General features: G+C 46.9%; 2 protein-coding genes across 3 annotated transcripts; one reads left to right on the forward strand and one right to left on the reverse strand.

The window, feature by feature from the left end:
- The first annotated feature begins 1,430 nt into the window (after positions 1-1,430).
- Positions 1,431-6,584, forward strand: LOC125983105 (polycomb protein suz12-B). The gene is made up of 16 exons (XM_049743995.2): positions 1,431-1,602; positions 1,998-2,044; positions 2,137-2,201; positions 2,597-2,665; positions 2,776-2,825; positions 2,902-2,987; positions 3,129-3,381; positions 3,542-3,644; positions 3,727-3,835; positions 3,896-4,079; positions 4,153-4,247; positions 4,310-4,453; positions 4,531-4,688; positions 4,804-5,002; positions 5,134-5,213; positions 5,285-6,584. The coding sequence occupies exons 1-16, from the start codon at positions 1,431-1,433 to the stop codon at positions 5,607-5,609; spliced, it is 2,139 nt and encodes a 712-aa protein (XP_049599952.1). The 3' UTR covers positions 5,610-6,584.
- Positions 6,579-12,322, reverse strand: crlf3 (cytokine receptor-like factor 3). Of its 2 annotated transcripts, none has more exons than XM_049743998.2 (9): positions 12,157-12,322; positions 10,223-10,363; positions 9,225-9,432; positions 9,065-9,152; positions 8,817-8,994; positions 8,460-8,688; positions 8,233-8,371; positions 8,056-8,168; positions 6,579-7,908 (listed from the first exon to the last, which is right to left on the reverse strand). In XM_049743998.2, the coding sequence occupies exons 2-9, from the start codon at positions 10,337-10,339 to the stop codon at positions 7,637-7,639; spliced, it is 1,344 nt and encodes a 447-aa protein (XP_049599955.1). In that variant the 5' UTR covers positions 10,340-10,363; positions 12,157-12,322; the 3' UTR covers positions 6,579-7,636. The 2 variants fall into 2 exon arrangements, with proteins under 2 accessions (XP_049599955.1, XP_049599954.1); XM_049743997.2 differs by having other exon boundaries at positions 10,223-10,367; positions 12,157-12,313.
- Between the last annotated feature and the right edge of the window lie 27 nt (positions 12,323-12,349).

A 12,349-nucleotide genomic window follows, 5' to 3' on the forward strand; every position in this document is an offset into this window, starting at 1 on the left:
CATGACGTACATTCTGTGGAGGAAGCACTGACGAGATTGTAGAAGATGGTGTGCCCACGCTCGCCGCCACCAAAAGGCAGTGGAACGGACCAAAGTTATTTTGTGTGTTGAGTTTTGCTAATTTTCACTTGTGTAACTAACTACTTGCCGTCCGAGGCTCCGATGAGCTATTCTCAAGCCGTACAAACTAATACTGAGACAGAAAGTGCACTGATTGTTTTTCTGGCTGCTTTAACCAATAATCGTCTATCTGGCCACATTCCAGGCAAGATAGAAAAGTAATGTCCGGTTATTTTTGAAAGGTTTGTTATGGTTTAGAAATGCAGCTTGCCACACATTTGACACATATAACAAGTGAGTGAAGATGCAAATTATTGTCTAGTGTTTTCTTTTTTTTTCTCTGTGTGTCGAGTGCAATAGTTATGTTCTGACAAACCACTAATATGGATGGCCACTTTGAAAGGGAATACGTTTGAAAAATAAAAACGAATTAATTATGAATTAGGTTGTTTTCTTTTTGTAATATTTAAACCAAATGATTACCTTGTATGTAACCAGCAATCACTGGTTTAATTCGTTTAAATGACATTATTCAAAAGGCAAACACCTCCACCAATCAAACGACAGCGTTACACACACAAGCGCGGTGATTGGCCTGAGCACTCGGAAGGCGGGATCTTTCAATGCGTATAAAAAGTGAGCGCGTCCTTGACAACTTTGATAAAGGTTGTGTTATTTCACCCGGATAAGGGCCAGGAATTTGCCGGCTGTCAAAATAAAACCAAAAAGAGTTGGCTACATAGCTGCAAATTTTAGTCGTTTTCGTGAGATTTTTGGAAGTAAATAAACACACAAGATAGCGTGCTGATAGCAATCATAACCGTTTTGAAGATACAAACAGCATAACGTGTTTTGTTCTATACTCGCGATGCATTAAGTTGGCAAAAAGCACTCAATCGCGATTTAAAGGAATTTGTTGGAAATTGTGGAATTATATATAATTTAAAATGCATTAAACATGCTTGTTTGTGTTGTTTTATTTAATGGTCGTTTTCGTATTTTGCTATGACAAGGGCGGAGAGCCGCTTCGTGCTAGTCGGCTAGCCCGGCTAAGGAAATTAGCTGCCGAGCGGCGGCGGCGTCTGGTTGCTGTCGTCACCCTCATTTGGAGCCTCTCGGCCGGCTTTTTTAACTCCACCACGCCGAAGGGCCCTACCGGAGCCTCGCTTGGATATGTGAATAATAATCAAATAAATCAAAAGCCCCCTTCCCATCTTCGCTGAATTGCCCGCGTCTCCTCTGCCGCTTTTTTTTTTTTTTTTTTTTTTTTGTATGAGACGCCGCTCTTTCTTTTTTGACAAAGAAACCCCAGGCAAGTTTTGCTCTCCCCTGGCACGCAAAAGCCGAAAAAGCTTCCCTGGTTCCGGCGGATGGCTCCACACAGGCACGGCCCCTCGGCTGGAGGCCACCCGATGACTTCTGGCGGCGGGGCGAGGGCGAACGGGCTCTACCCGCCGTGCTCGTCTTCGTCCTCCGACGCCAAGAAGCCCAACATGCAGCTCGTCCAAGCCGACCACGAGTTGTTCCTGCAGGCCTTCGAGAGTGAGTTTCCGCCGCCTAAATGCAACAACATATTTGCATTTGTTCAACCCGTTTGTTTTGCTATTGTTGAAGTGCTAATTACATAAACGGAGGAGTTATTGATACAATGTTCACTCACTAAGCTCTGCTTTGAACTAGATCGCTCTTTCTTTTGGGGACATTTCATCAAGCTGGGTTGTTAGTATTGATATTACAACATAATTAATATGTTTCATGGTTAGAAACATGCACCCAAAGTCCAAAAGAAGTGTGAAGTACTGCATCGTATTTCTGCGTAGTTGACATGGATGAACAGTTTTATTCCCTCAGAAGTACTAAACTGCAAGAAACTGTTGATGATTATGGACGAATGTTTTTTTTTTTTTTTCTAATATTTTTTATTTTGCGGGTTGCAGAACCAACCCAAATCTACAGGTTCCTCCGCACCAGGAACTTGATCGCTGTGAGTTTTCTTGACACATTTTTTTTCTCACCTTCATTTCCAAGCTTGTTGACGTGACTGTAACAATCTCCCTTTTGCTTTCCTAAATTTAGCCCAACTTCCTGCACAGGACTCTCACTTACATGTCACACAGAAACTCCAGAAAGAATGCCAAGAGGTAACATGTTCACCTTGGCTGATTATTCCACCTCACAGATTTAGTGAGCCCAGTTGATCATTTTTATAATCGTATCATGTTGATCAGACGGCAGCGGTCCAGTCTCATTTCCTGTCGCACGCATATCGATGCAAACGCCGACCAGTTTTTTTTTTTATGCTTTCTGCTGTACAAGTGGTTCAAATTCTCATGTCCTAAAACCGCATTGGGACTTCACAGATGTTTTCACTTAACTCCACAGGCCGCTTTTGCCTTGCGCACAAATCAACCAGTTCAAGGTGTTTGAAAATAATACTTCAACTATGTGAGCCTCAGGAAGCAGCGGCACATTATAAGACACACTGACGGCCTTTTGGCCAAGTGTGGTTGCTAATGCGTGTCGTTTGTTTGGCCAGGAAAAGCTCCAAGGTGGACAACCTGCTCTTCCGAGTGGAAAAGATGCAAGGAGACCAGGAGACACGCGGGTAAGCCGAGACCTCCGCCAAGGCACAACGGGACTTTATGTGGTTGCAATGCTGAATAATTAGGTTTTTTTAGTACAAATAAACTCAACTCAATGCACTTTTCTCACCAGCTTAGCGTCCAACCTGCAGCTCACCTTCACTGGCTTCTTCCATAAATCAGGTAAGTTTGCCCGTGTCTCGTTTTTTCTCATTCCCGCCAGCTCATCGGTTGACTTCTCCCTTTTCGTTGTCGTCAGGGCAACAGTCTCAAGACTGCGAGAACGAGCAGACCTCTGTGTCTCTGGAAGTCCTTCTGGTCAAAGTCTGTCACAAGAAGAGGAAGGTGAGGCGGGATGATGCCGACCAAAATTTGTGATCGTGTTTTACCGATTGATCAATTTTGTGAGACACTAAAACAAACGGCGTTTCACAAACCTTAAATGGGTCGAGTTTGATTGACAAGAGCATGGTCCTTCCCGCCCAGGATGTGAGCTGTCCGGTCAAGCAGGTCCCGGCTGGGAAGAAGCAGGTTCCTCTCAACCCGGACTTGAGTTCTGCCAGCGCGCCGGGACATTCCGGAAACTTTCCGTCCCTGCTGGTCCCGAGTGGCGAGTTTGAAGCCAGCAACTCGCACATGATCAAGTCCTACTCGCTGCTTTTTAGAGTGTCGCAGCCCGGATATGATCACGGGCCGCCCCTCAATGGACTCGCAAACGGGGAGGCGCGGCGCCACTCAGGTCAGTGTCAAAATATCTGCTCCAAGTAGGGCTGCGCCTCCAAATAAAAAATATCACAAAAATCTGAATCACCATTTGAAACTTTTTTTTTTCACAAGTATAATATTCAAGTCAGAGATACGAGAGAAGGAAGATTTTACCGATTATTGTCATCACGCAGAGTTATCAGAGGAAGCAATGGACAAGACGAGGCGGAGCTCCCCCCTCAGAAATGACGGCGAGAGCATGCTGGTGGCGCAGATGATGGTCTTTGATAAAAACAGGTGAAGTAGCGTTGAGCATGTTTCTGTATATTGTGGATAAAAATGGAAATATCATTTGTGTGTGTGTGTCTGTGTGTGTCAGACGCCTGCAGCTGCTGGACGGCGACTACGAAGTTTCAATGCAAGAATTCACACAGCAGTGTCCGCTAAACAACATGACAGCAACATGGGAGACCATACTAGACACAAAGGTGAGGAGCCGCGTGTGTGTGTGTTGTGTGTGATTGTCAGTAAAATCTGCGGGTGTGTAGCACATGCCTCCATTGGAAGCGTTCTGTGACGGCCCGACTCTTCACTTCACTCTGCGTTGGACTAACGACATCCGCGACGGTTCCACGGCTCCCGTGGCCAAACCTCTGGCCACGCGCAACTCAGATGCCAACCAGGAGAGCAAAGCGGCACACGCGCTGAGGAACGCGCCGCACGCCACACACGGTGAGACGCTAACAAGATGAGCAAATTGCGGAAGGTTCTGGACTGCTGACGGAGCGCATGCGTTTGCACGCAGCCGTGAAAGAAACGGTCAACTCGGACAAAGTCCACACCAGGACCAGGGAACATGTCCCAGCAGAAGCTCGCCCCAAACTACGCATCTTCTACCAGGTAAACGAGGGAGAAAACATCCTGCCTGGTAAAGCAAATCGCCTTCCACCATTTGTGCGTAGTTCCAGTACAACAACAACAGTCGGCAGCAGACGGAGGCCAGAGATGACCTCCACTGTCCCTGGTGCACCCTCAACTGCAGGAAGCTCTACAGTTTGCTCAAACACCTCAAACTGTCCCACTCACGCTTTGTCTTCAACTACGTGGTAGGTGGACGCCGCGCAGCGCCGGCAATTAATAAAGGTCACGGGGCTAACCGGCCGTCAATGTTGTTGTCGCGCAGCCTCACCCCAAGGGAGCCAAGATCGAGGTGTCCATCAACGAGAGCTACGACGGCTCCTACGCGGGGAACCCGCAGGACGTCCACGGCCAGCCGGGTTTCGCCTTCAGCCGCAACGGACCCGTCAAAAGGGCGGCCGTCACCCACGTCCTGGTCTGCAGGTACTCCACTTGAATGATCTGACAAAACCCTTGAAGTCAGTCTGGAGCTTCATTTCGACTAAAGTAGCGTTTTGACGCCATCTTGCAACTTGTGAATGCGTTCGTTCACATTCAGGCCCAAGCGCAGCAAGCCGAGTCTGTCAGAGTTCTTGGAGTGCGAGGATGGCGAGCGCCGGCGTCTGGGCTCCCACGTGAGCGGCCACAACAGACTCTACTTCAGGAGTGACAGCTGCGTGCCCAGAGCGCCGCAGGAGATGGACGTAGACAGCGAGGATGAGCGGGACCCCGACTGGCTCAAGGAGAAGACGGTCAAGGTCACTACACAAGCAACTGGAAAATGAATGATTAATTATATTTTGTTTTTTTTACTTTCACATTGACATCAATTTGGGCATGTATGAATTGCTTTCGGTCAATTGTGCCGACCAAATTAATTGTGCCACAGCAAATCGAAGACTTCACGGACGTGAACGAGGGCGAGAAGGAGATCATGAAGCTGTGGAACCTCCACGTCATGAAACACGGGTTGGTCACCAATTTGTCACCAAGCAGCTACGCCAGCCGCAGTCTTTTCACGTCTTTTATTTTGTCCGCAGGTTCATCGCCGACCACCAGATGAACGAGGCGTGCCTCCTCTTCACCGAGCTGCACTGCGCTCACCTCGTCCAGCAAAACCTGCGTCGCAACTTCCTGCTGCACCTGGTCAGCATGCACGACTTCAACCTGGTCACCACCAGAACCATCGACCAGGCCATGGGCCGACTCCAGACCACCGCCCGTGGGGACAAACATAAGGAGCAAGACGAGGCAGAGGAGGAAGATGAATGGGAGACGGCCCAGGAGTCTCAGGTGGAGACAGACCAGGAGCCATCAGAGTCTGAAGACGCGAACAGGTGGCAGGATAGTCAGACCGCAGTTTGAAACTGACCAATGACGGAACCCCAATAGAACTTTGTGTTTGGAGCCGGCTTGGTGAGTTTGGCCATCAAGACTTTGGAATTCTGGATGACAGACACACCGGAACAGCGTGTCTCGGATCCTTGGATTTGAGGACTGTCTCGACTTAGTAGAAATCCGAAGCAGAATTTTTTAATTATGGATCACAGAGACACCAAAACAGCCTTGTTTTCCAGTTTATCTGAAATATTGAGGACTTTGTCCATGTTAGCAGAAACCCCAAAATGAAGGTTCCGGTTTTAAATCTTTAATCAATATTTGGGGACTTTCAGTTGGTGTCCAAAAAATTGGGAATTACAGAGACCACAGAATATCATGTTTTTCCCTTTTTGCTACCCCAAAACATGGAACCTTTCCGTGTTCCTGATGTTGGGTGTAAATGTAAAGTGTGGGGTGACCAGAAACCTCAAACTAGATTTTTTTTGTTTCAAGGGGTAAATCAACTTTTAGCACTCAAAGATCGAGTCTGAATCTAGAAGAGATCAGACCATCATTATTTCATGTTTGATTGACAAGTAACGATCAAGAATTTGCTTTGTTACCTCTGAGCCGATGTTGCCTTTTGCCAAACATTAACAATCTTTGGTTGGTTTGAATGATCAGCAGAAAAATGAAAGTCCAAAATCAAAAGTGAAGCCAGCACAGAGCAGACGTGCCTTAACGTTGCATTCTTCCAGAACCCAGCAGGGGGGAAATACCCCATACGTACTATTAAATAGAACACGGGTTACAATTAGCTTTTTTTTTTTTTTTCCCACGGAGCAAAAAACAAAAAAAAACAGGGTTGTCCACGTTCCGATTAAACAACCAAAACCGGACTCCTTTGACACCAGGCATGTGTTAGCTTAGCATGGGAAGCAACCAAGCGGCAACAAAACAAAATGTGGCAGTGGCCTGCAATCAACTTTTGGTTTTCTATTAAAAAAGAGCACATTTTTACATTTGTCTTGTCTTTGTAAAGGGTTTATTTAAAGACTCAAATCTCTAGCATAAAAAAACGTGGCTCCTCAGGGATTGACACCATGATGGACACAAAGCAAAACAAAAACGTGTGATTATCAGCTTGTGTAAAACAGCAAATATTAAACGCTCCTAATGGTAACATCTCCAATTTGAATATTAGTAATTATTTTTGAAACAGTTCCGATCACACAAGGCAAGCTTCTTTTGAGAACTTTGTACCTGAAGCAGGCCTCCTCTTTTATTCACCAGCCCGCCACTGAAAGTGAAATGCAGGAATGATTTTTTTTAAATCTTTTTTTTTAAAGATGGCAGAAGGACGGCCTCCTTGAATACGTGACATTTCTACAGAATTTGCAATCACTTTTTTTGCCACCCTAAAGTTTAAGTACCGTTTCTCCTCCATTGATTGGCACCTTACACACTGTGATGTCATACGAGATGACAACACGCTTGCCACTAAAACAAACTAGAAAGGTTCAGTGTCACAGATCTTGAAAATATAAAACAAAATTCTGTCATGTTCTCAGTCTTTCATGATTCACTCAAATCCTGGAACCGCGAAAGGAGGATTGTCATTCATAAAAAAAAAAAAAAAAAGTCACGAAGACACCGTTTTGAGTGATTGTAAACAAAATTAATGCACGCTAGTCCTACAAAATGGCTTCTGGAGGTTGATGAGGTCATTCATTTCTACTACCCTGAAACCAGTCTGAATTGAGTTCCAGGACAATTTATTGGACCCTGCCCTTTGAGTCAGCGCTTTTGAGACATCCAGGAACATTGGGATTAATTTATACCAAGCACCAAAGCGCCAAGAACTTCAGGTGAACAAAAAAAAACCAAGTGTGTTTGGACTGCAGGAGCTATTAAGTCCTGAGGAAAGTTTGGGGTCCAAAAGAAGACCCTGCTAGGGGTGGCAGTACTTCTGAGATGTCCAAGAACCTTACCTGATTGGAAACTCTCCATTCCAGGAAGTCACACGGACTATAGGTTCCTGGAACTTTGACTCGCGAGTCCAGTATTGTCCTTTAAAAGACAAGCACCTTCCAGCCGGCATGCGCAAAGGCGCACCCGAAGAAGAGCCCATCCACGGCCGTGTCCAGTAGCCAATCAAAAACCACCTCACGGCTGCCCGAGCCGATGGTGACGCGCAGCTTCAGGCCGCCGATGTCGTCGCTAACGAGGTTGTTGTTGTTGAGCGGGACCACAGCCACCACCTCCATGTCGAACGTCACCGCCGAGCCAAGAGTGATCGTCGGGAGTTGATTGGTCATCTCCTTACCATTCACGAACACAGCTCCTGACAAGTGAAAACAAAGAGGTAGTATCATTCAAAATGTCTTTCCAATCATCTGAACGCTATGAGAATAGCTATGTGTCATTCAAGCTACTTTTAGACGATGCTATGATAGCAATGGTAACGAATTCAAAGCATTGAATTTATTACCATTGGTGGAGATGCAGACGGCCTGATCTCTCTGAAGCGAGCGGTGGGTGCTTTCTCCGTCCACGCACACGCCCAAACTGTCCCGGTGGTCTGGCTGACCCATTGCCGAAATCCTTCAGGTGACAAAATCTCTTAGAAATGTGTATGCGTGCGTGTATGTGCGCGCGCATGCTTTACTTGAAGGTAAGGGTGAGGCCACAGAAGTAAGTGGGTGCGTTGGAGTAGAGCACAGGGCAGCTGGACGGAACAGCGTCGTTCCTCAAGGCGATGTTACGTCTGCTGCTCACGATGTAACCCTCCGTACCTGGACGCCACTCTGCATGCATGACACACACATCAAAAAGCAGGAACAAAGAACACGCAGCGACAACGCGCTCCACCAAGAGACGGTCCAGTCCGCGTACCGTGCGGCTCCATGGTGGTGTATCCGGTCTGGGCGACACTCCAGGGGCTCCACTCGGTGCGGCCCTCGCCGCGAGCGCACACCCTGAACGTATAGTGGGTGTTGGGGTCCAGGCCCAGCGCCAGGAAGTCAGTCTCACGCCCCACGTAGGCGTCCTCATACTGGCTCCCCCCGTTGCCTGAGCGCCGGTACTGCAGTCGGTAGTCAGCGGCGGCAAAGTCCTCGTCCACCTGAAACCGCCACGTGACCAAAACTTTTCAATTAGAATGCGTGAAGACCACCCAGCTGTTATCAAAGATGAGCTCACCATAATGACATTAGAATGATTCAAACTCCTGGAAGAGCGCAGGAGGCTCACCTTACACCAGCGCACCAGGATGCTCCCGGGTCTCTCCTGCAGTTCCTCGAGGAGGACGGGCGGGTGCGAGGCCACTGAGCCGTGACGGCAGACGCGCTCCCGCAGCAGACCCAGCAGTGAGTCATCAAACTGGGCCGACACGCACGGGACATCCACCAGAGCTGGAACCTCCGGAAGGCTGTTGGAAAAATCCTCACTTAAGTGCCCTTCAACAACAACTGCCTTTCAACAAGTTAGGGCCAGCGTACCTGTCCAACTGGATGTGCATGGCCTTCTTGGTAAAGCTTCCCAGTTTGTCTTCTTTCTCGCCGAGCCCGCAGCGCAGAGCCGCTTCACCTGCAGAGACAACACCGTCATTTAACGTGGCAAAATGAGCATCAGACACCCTTTTTTTTGTTTTTAAATTACCCTCTCTGAGGAGCTCATCGGCCTGGCCCACACCATACTCTACCAGGCTCTGGCAGTCGTCCAGAGGCTTGACGCTGTCCGCCTCGATGGTGTCCACCTCGGCGAGGAGTGTGCTCAGTCGCTCCGACAGCAGCCGTGTTGCCGCCGTCTGCAATTCAGCAAAGTGCCTGCGGAGGGCCTCGCGGGCCTGGCTCGAGCTGCCCCGCACCTGGCAGAGGAAGACAAGGACCAGGATGGAAGAATCAGCTTGAGTTTTCATTCTCTGCTCAGTTGGGAATCCCACAGGGTTCTGTTCTCCGACCACTTCTGATGCCAATTTTTTTTTAGGACAGAAGCAACAAAATTTCCACCCGCAATGAGCATTATGTTCTGACAGAGATCCTGCTTCTTTCTCTACACAGGAACAAATTTGCCGTTTTATTTAATTATCTTAATATTGCTGTACTATTTATTTGACTCCATGTTCATTTGTTTATTTAATAGATTTATCTATTGACGTTTTGCTTGTCTAATGGATTTTTCTTTTAACCTTTAAAATTCCACTAAGTTAAAAAAATATTTGTCGACAGCGAGAATGTTTGTGGGCCCAAGAGACGTGCACGCTAACAGGAAGTGGATGCATTGTTTACCGAGCGCTGTCGCTGCTTGAAAGGAAGAGATAGCACTGACTAGGAGTGGGGAGGACGGGACATTCCCCTGGGAACCTCAAAACATTTCAAAACAAGCTTCAAAAAGTAAGGTGTGAAGTCAAGATGGTTTCAAGTCTGGGTTTGGATCGCAGCTTTAGTTCCATTTCAAGAACTGTTCTAAAGTAAGGTTTCGAATCAGATTCAGAGTTGTAAAGTAAGGTTTTGAGCTCAAGTTAATGCTTCCAAAGGGGGGGGGTAAGTTCTAAATAGGGTCGTCTTCCAAATTTCTCGAAGGGTCTTCCGAGAATTGTGCGTCTTGCCTTGTATGCTAGGTGATGACGATTATGATGTTACAGTGCTGCTGCTGACCTGTTTCCGCGCTTGGTTGAGTCCACCGAGTCTCAGCTGCAACTCGGCGCGAAAATTCTGCGCCGCCTCGATGCTCTCTTTGGCCTCCTGCAGCAGAACGTCTACCTCCGCCGACATCCTCGCCGCCCGCTCACTCGCACCCTTGCTGACAAACATGCACACAGGCAGGAAGTTAGCATTGTGCGACTGTGTCTCAAAAAAGCTTTGCCGAGTCGCGCACCAGACCATTGAAAAACCGACTTGAAGAATTCTTGTCTGTCAGATTCCAGTTGACAGATAGAAACGATGACAATGGCCGTCAATTTGCGTGCGTTTTTTTTTTTTTTACATGTTACCATTGACAGCAGCTAACTCAAGAGTTCAGAAGGTTCAAACAGGACTCAAAACCTATTGGCCCGTCATTCTCGTTTATCTCCTGGTGTATGATTGCGACTCTCGCGTCTTCTGGTTGCGGTCAAGCGCGTTTCCTCGGCCTCGTCGAAAGAGGAAGTCTCTCAAAAAAAACCAGAGCGCTTTACGCGGAACTGCAAATGTCTCTTCACTTGCAGTGCAAAAAAAAAAAAAAAAATGCAAAAAGCAAATGAATCAACAATGGCAGCAAACAATTGTGCATGTGTGTTGTTTACACACTGTCGCCCATTTTAATTATGCAAGCATGCACGGGCCAAACAATAGGCCCATACTCTCTCTCACGCCTCTCATGTTCCGCCAACTGTCCAGCCTCTTATTATGACTTTTTTTTTTCTCTTTTTCACCCAGCAAATCAAAAGCCTGAAGCCATTAATTCTCATGGGTGTAATTCCTGTTTTGGGGAAGAAAACACACAGCTGCAGGATGAATAAAAGTCTGATCTTGCTGCACGGGTGTGGAACTGCATCTCGGCTTGAATTTTTTAGCATAAAGTGCTTCTCTTTTGAGGAGGGAGTATTTAGGTCAGTATGCATGTAAACAAGTCTTACTGGTCCAGGCCTCAATAATCAACTGCAGTGAATGTGAAGTGATAACAAGACAGATTCAGCGACAGCAAACCCCACAAGATAGAATGTACTATTGAAATAGACATTATACTTAGTGATGGGGTATTTTTATGTTTCAATGTTGAAGGCCACACACGCTCTGACAAAGAGCAAAGTTATGGAAAGCACTCGAGCAGCAAAACCACATAACGATCGTCGCCCAAAAGACATGTTGTCACTTGTTGCTACATCTTCCGTATTTCTTGTGCTTGTTGTCATCTAATTACACCACCCTCTCGTAATACACTTAATAGCTTATTTATAGCTGGCAGATCTTGATGTCAACGAGCCAATCTTTGTTGCACAGTTCACATTTGCCCAACTGCCCATACACAATTCAGAAAAGTGAGAATGATTTTCTAAATATAATCACAGGTTCTGCTAACAGCGGTACTATTGATTAAAAGTTAACGCTGCTCTCTCACGCCGAGAAGCCAAGCACTTGTTGCACAATTCCGTATTTTTAAATATTTACCCTAAAGTCAAAACACTACAAGATGTAATAGAATGAAGTAATTATGCTTTTCCAAATCCACCGGAGGTTCTGCTGAAATCGGCTTCGGTGCTACGCCGACAAGAACTGTCGCTAACAATGAAAGTCGCATATTTAGAGAGAATCGAACGAAAAGTGAGAGGGAAGCTAGCCAAAAAGTTGCAGCTGTATCCCCAACTAGGAACAATGCAGACTTGTGAGACGCTCAGCTCTGGTTGCGGTTACGAAGCTGTCAATGACTGCGGAACGTGAATTACATTTTTGAAGAGCCTTTCATTGACAAACGCCAACTCGACGGCTGAAAAGTTGCAGCTAAGTTAGCTTGTGGCCAAAACATCAATGACGTTACTCAAACAGCGACAAGCCTCGCTCGCCTTTACAATGAAGCGACAGCACACATATCGTCAAACGCGTTCCTCGTTTACCGTTTTCGTCCCTTTTCTTTTCTCTTTTAATGTTTTCTGGCCTCCATGTCGTCGCCAACTGTTCGCTCTGTTCAGTTTCGACTTCAACTTGAACTCTCAAGTCCAGAAACGACACTTGTCTGGGCCTTTAACCACGGTGGGCCAATCGCGCGCCGGTTCATGTTGACTGACAGACAACCCAACCAATGGCAGA

Source organism: Syngnathus scovelli, chromosome 16 (assembly GCF_024217435.2).
Source record: "Syngnathus scovelli strain Florida chromosome 16, RoL_Ssco_1.2, whole genome shotgun sequence".
NCBI lineage: Eukaryota > Metazoa > Chordata > Actinopteri > Syngnathiformes > Syngnathidae > Syngnathus > Syngnathus scovelli.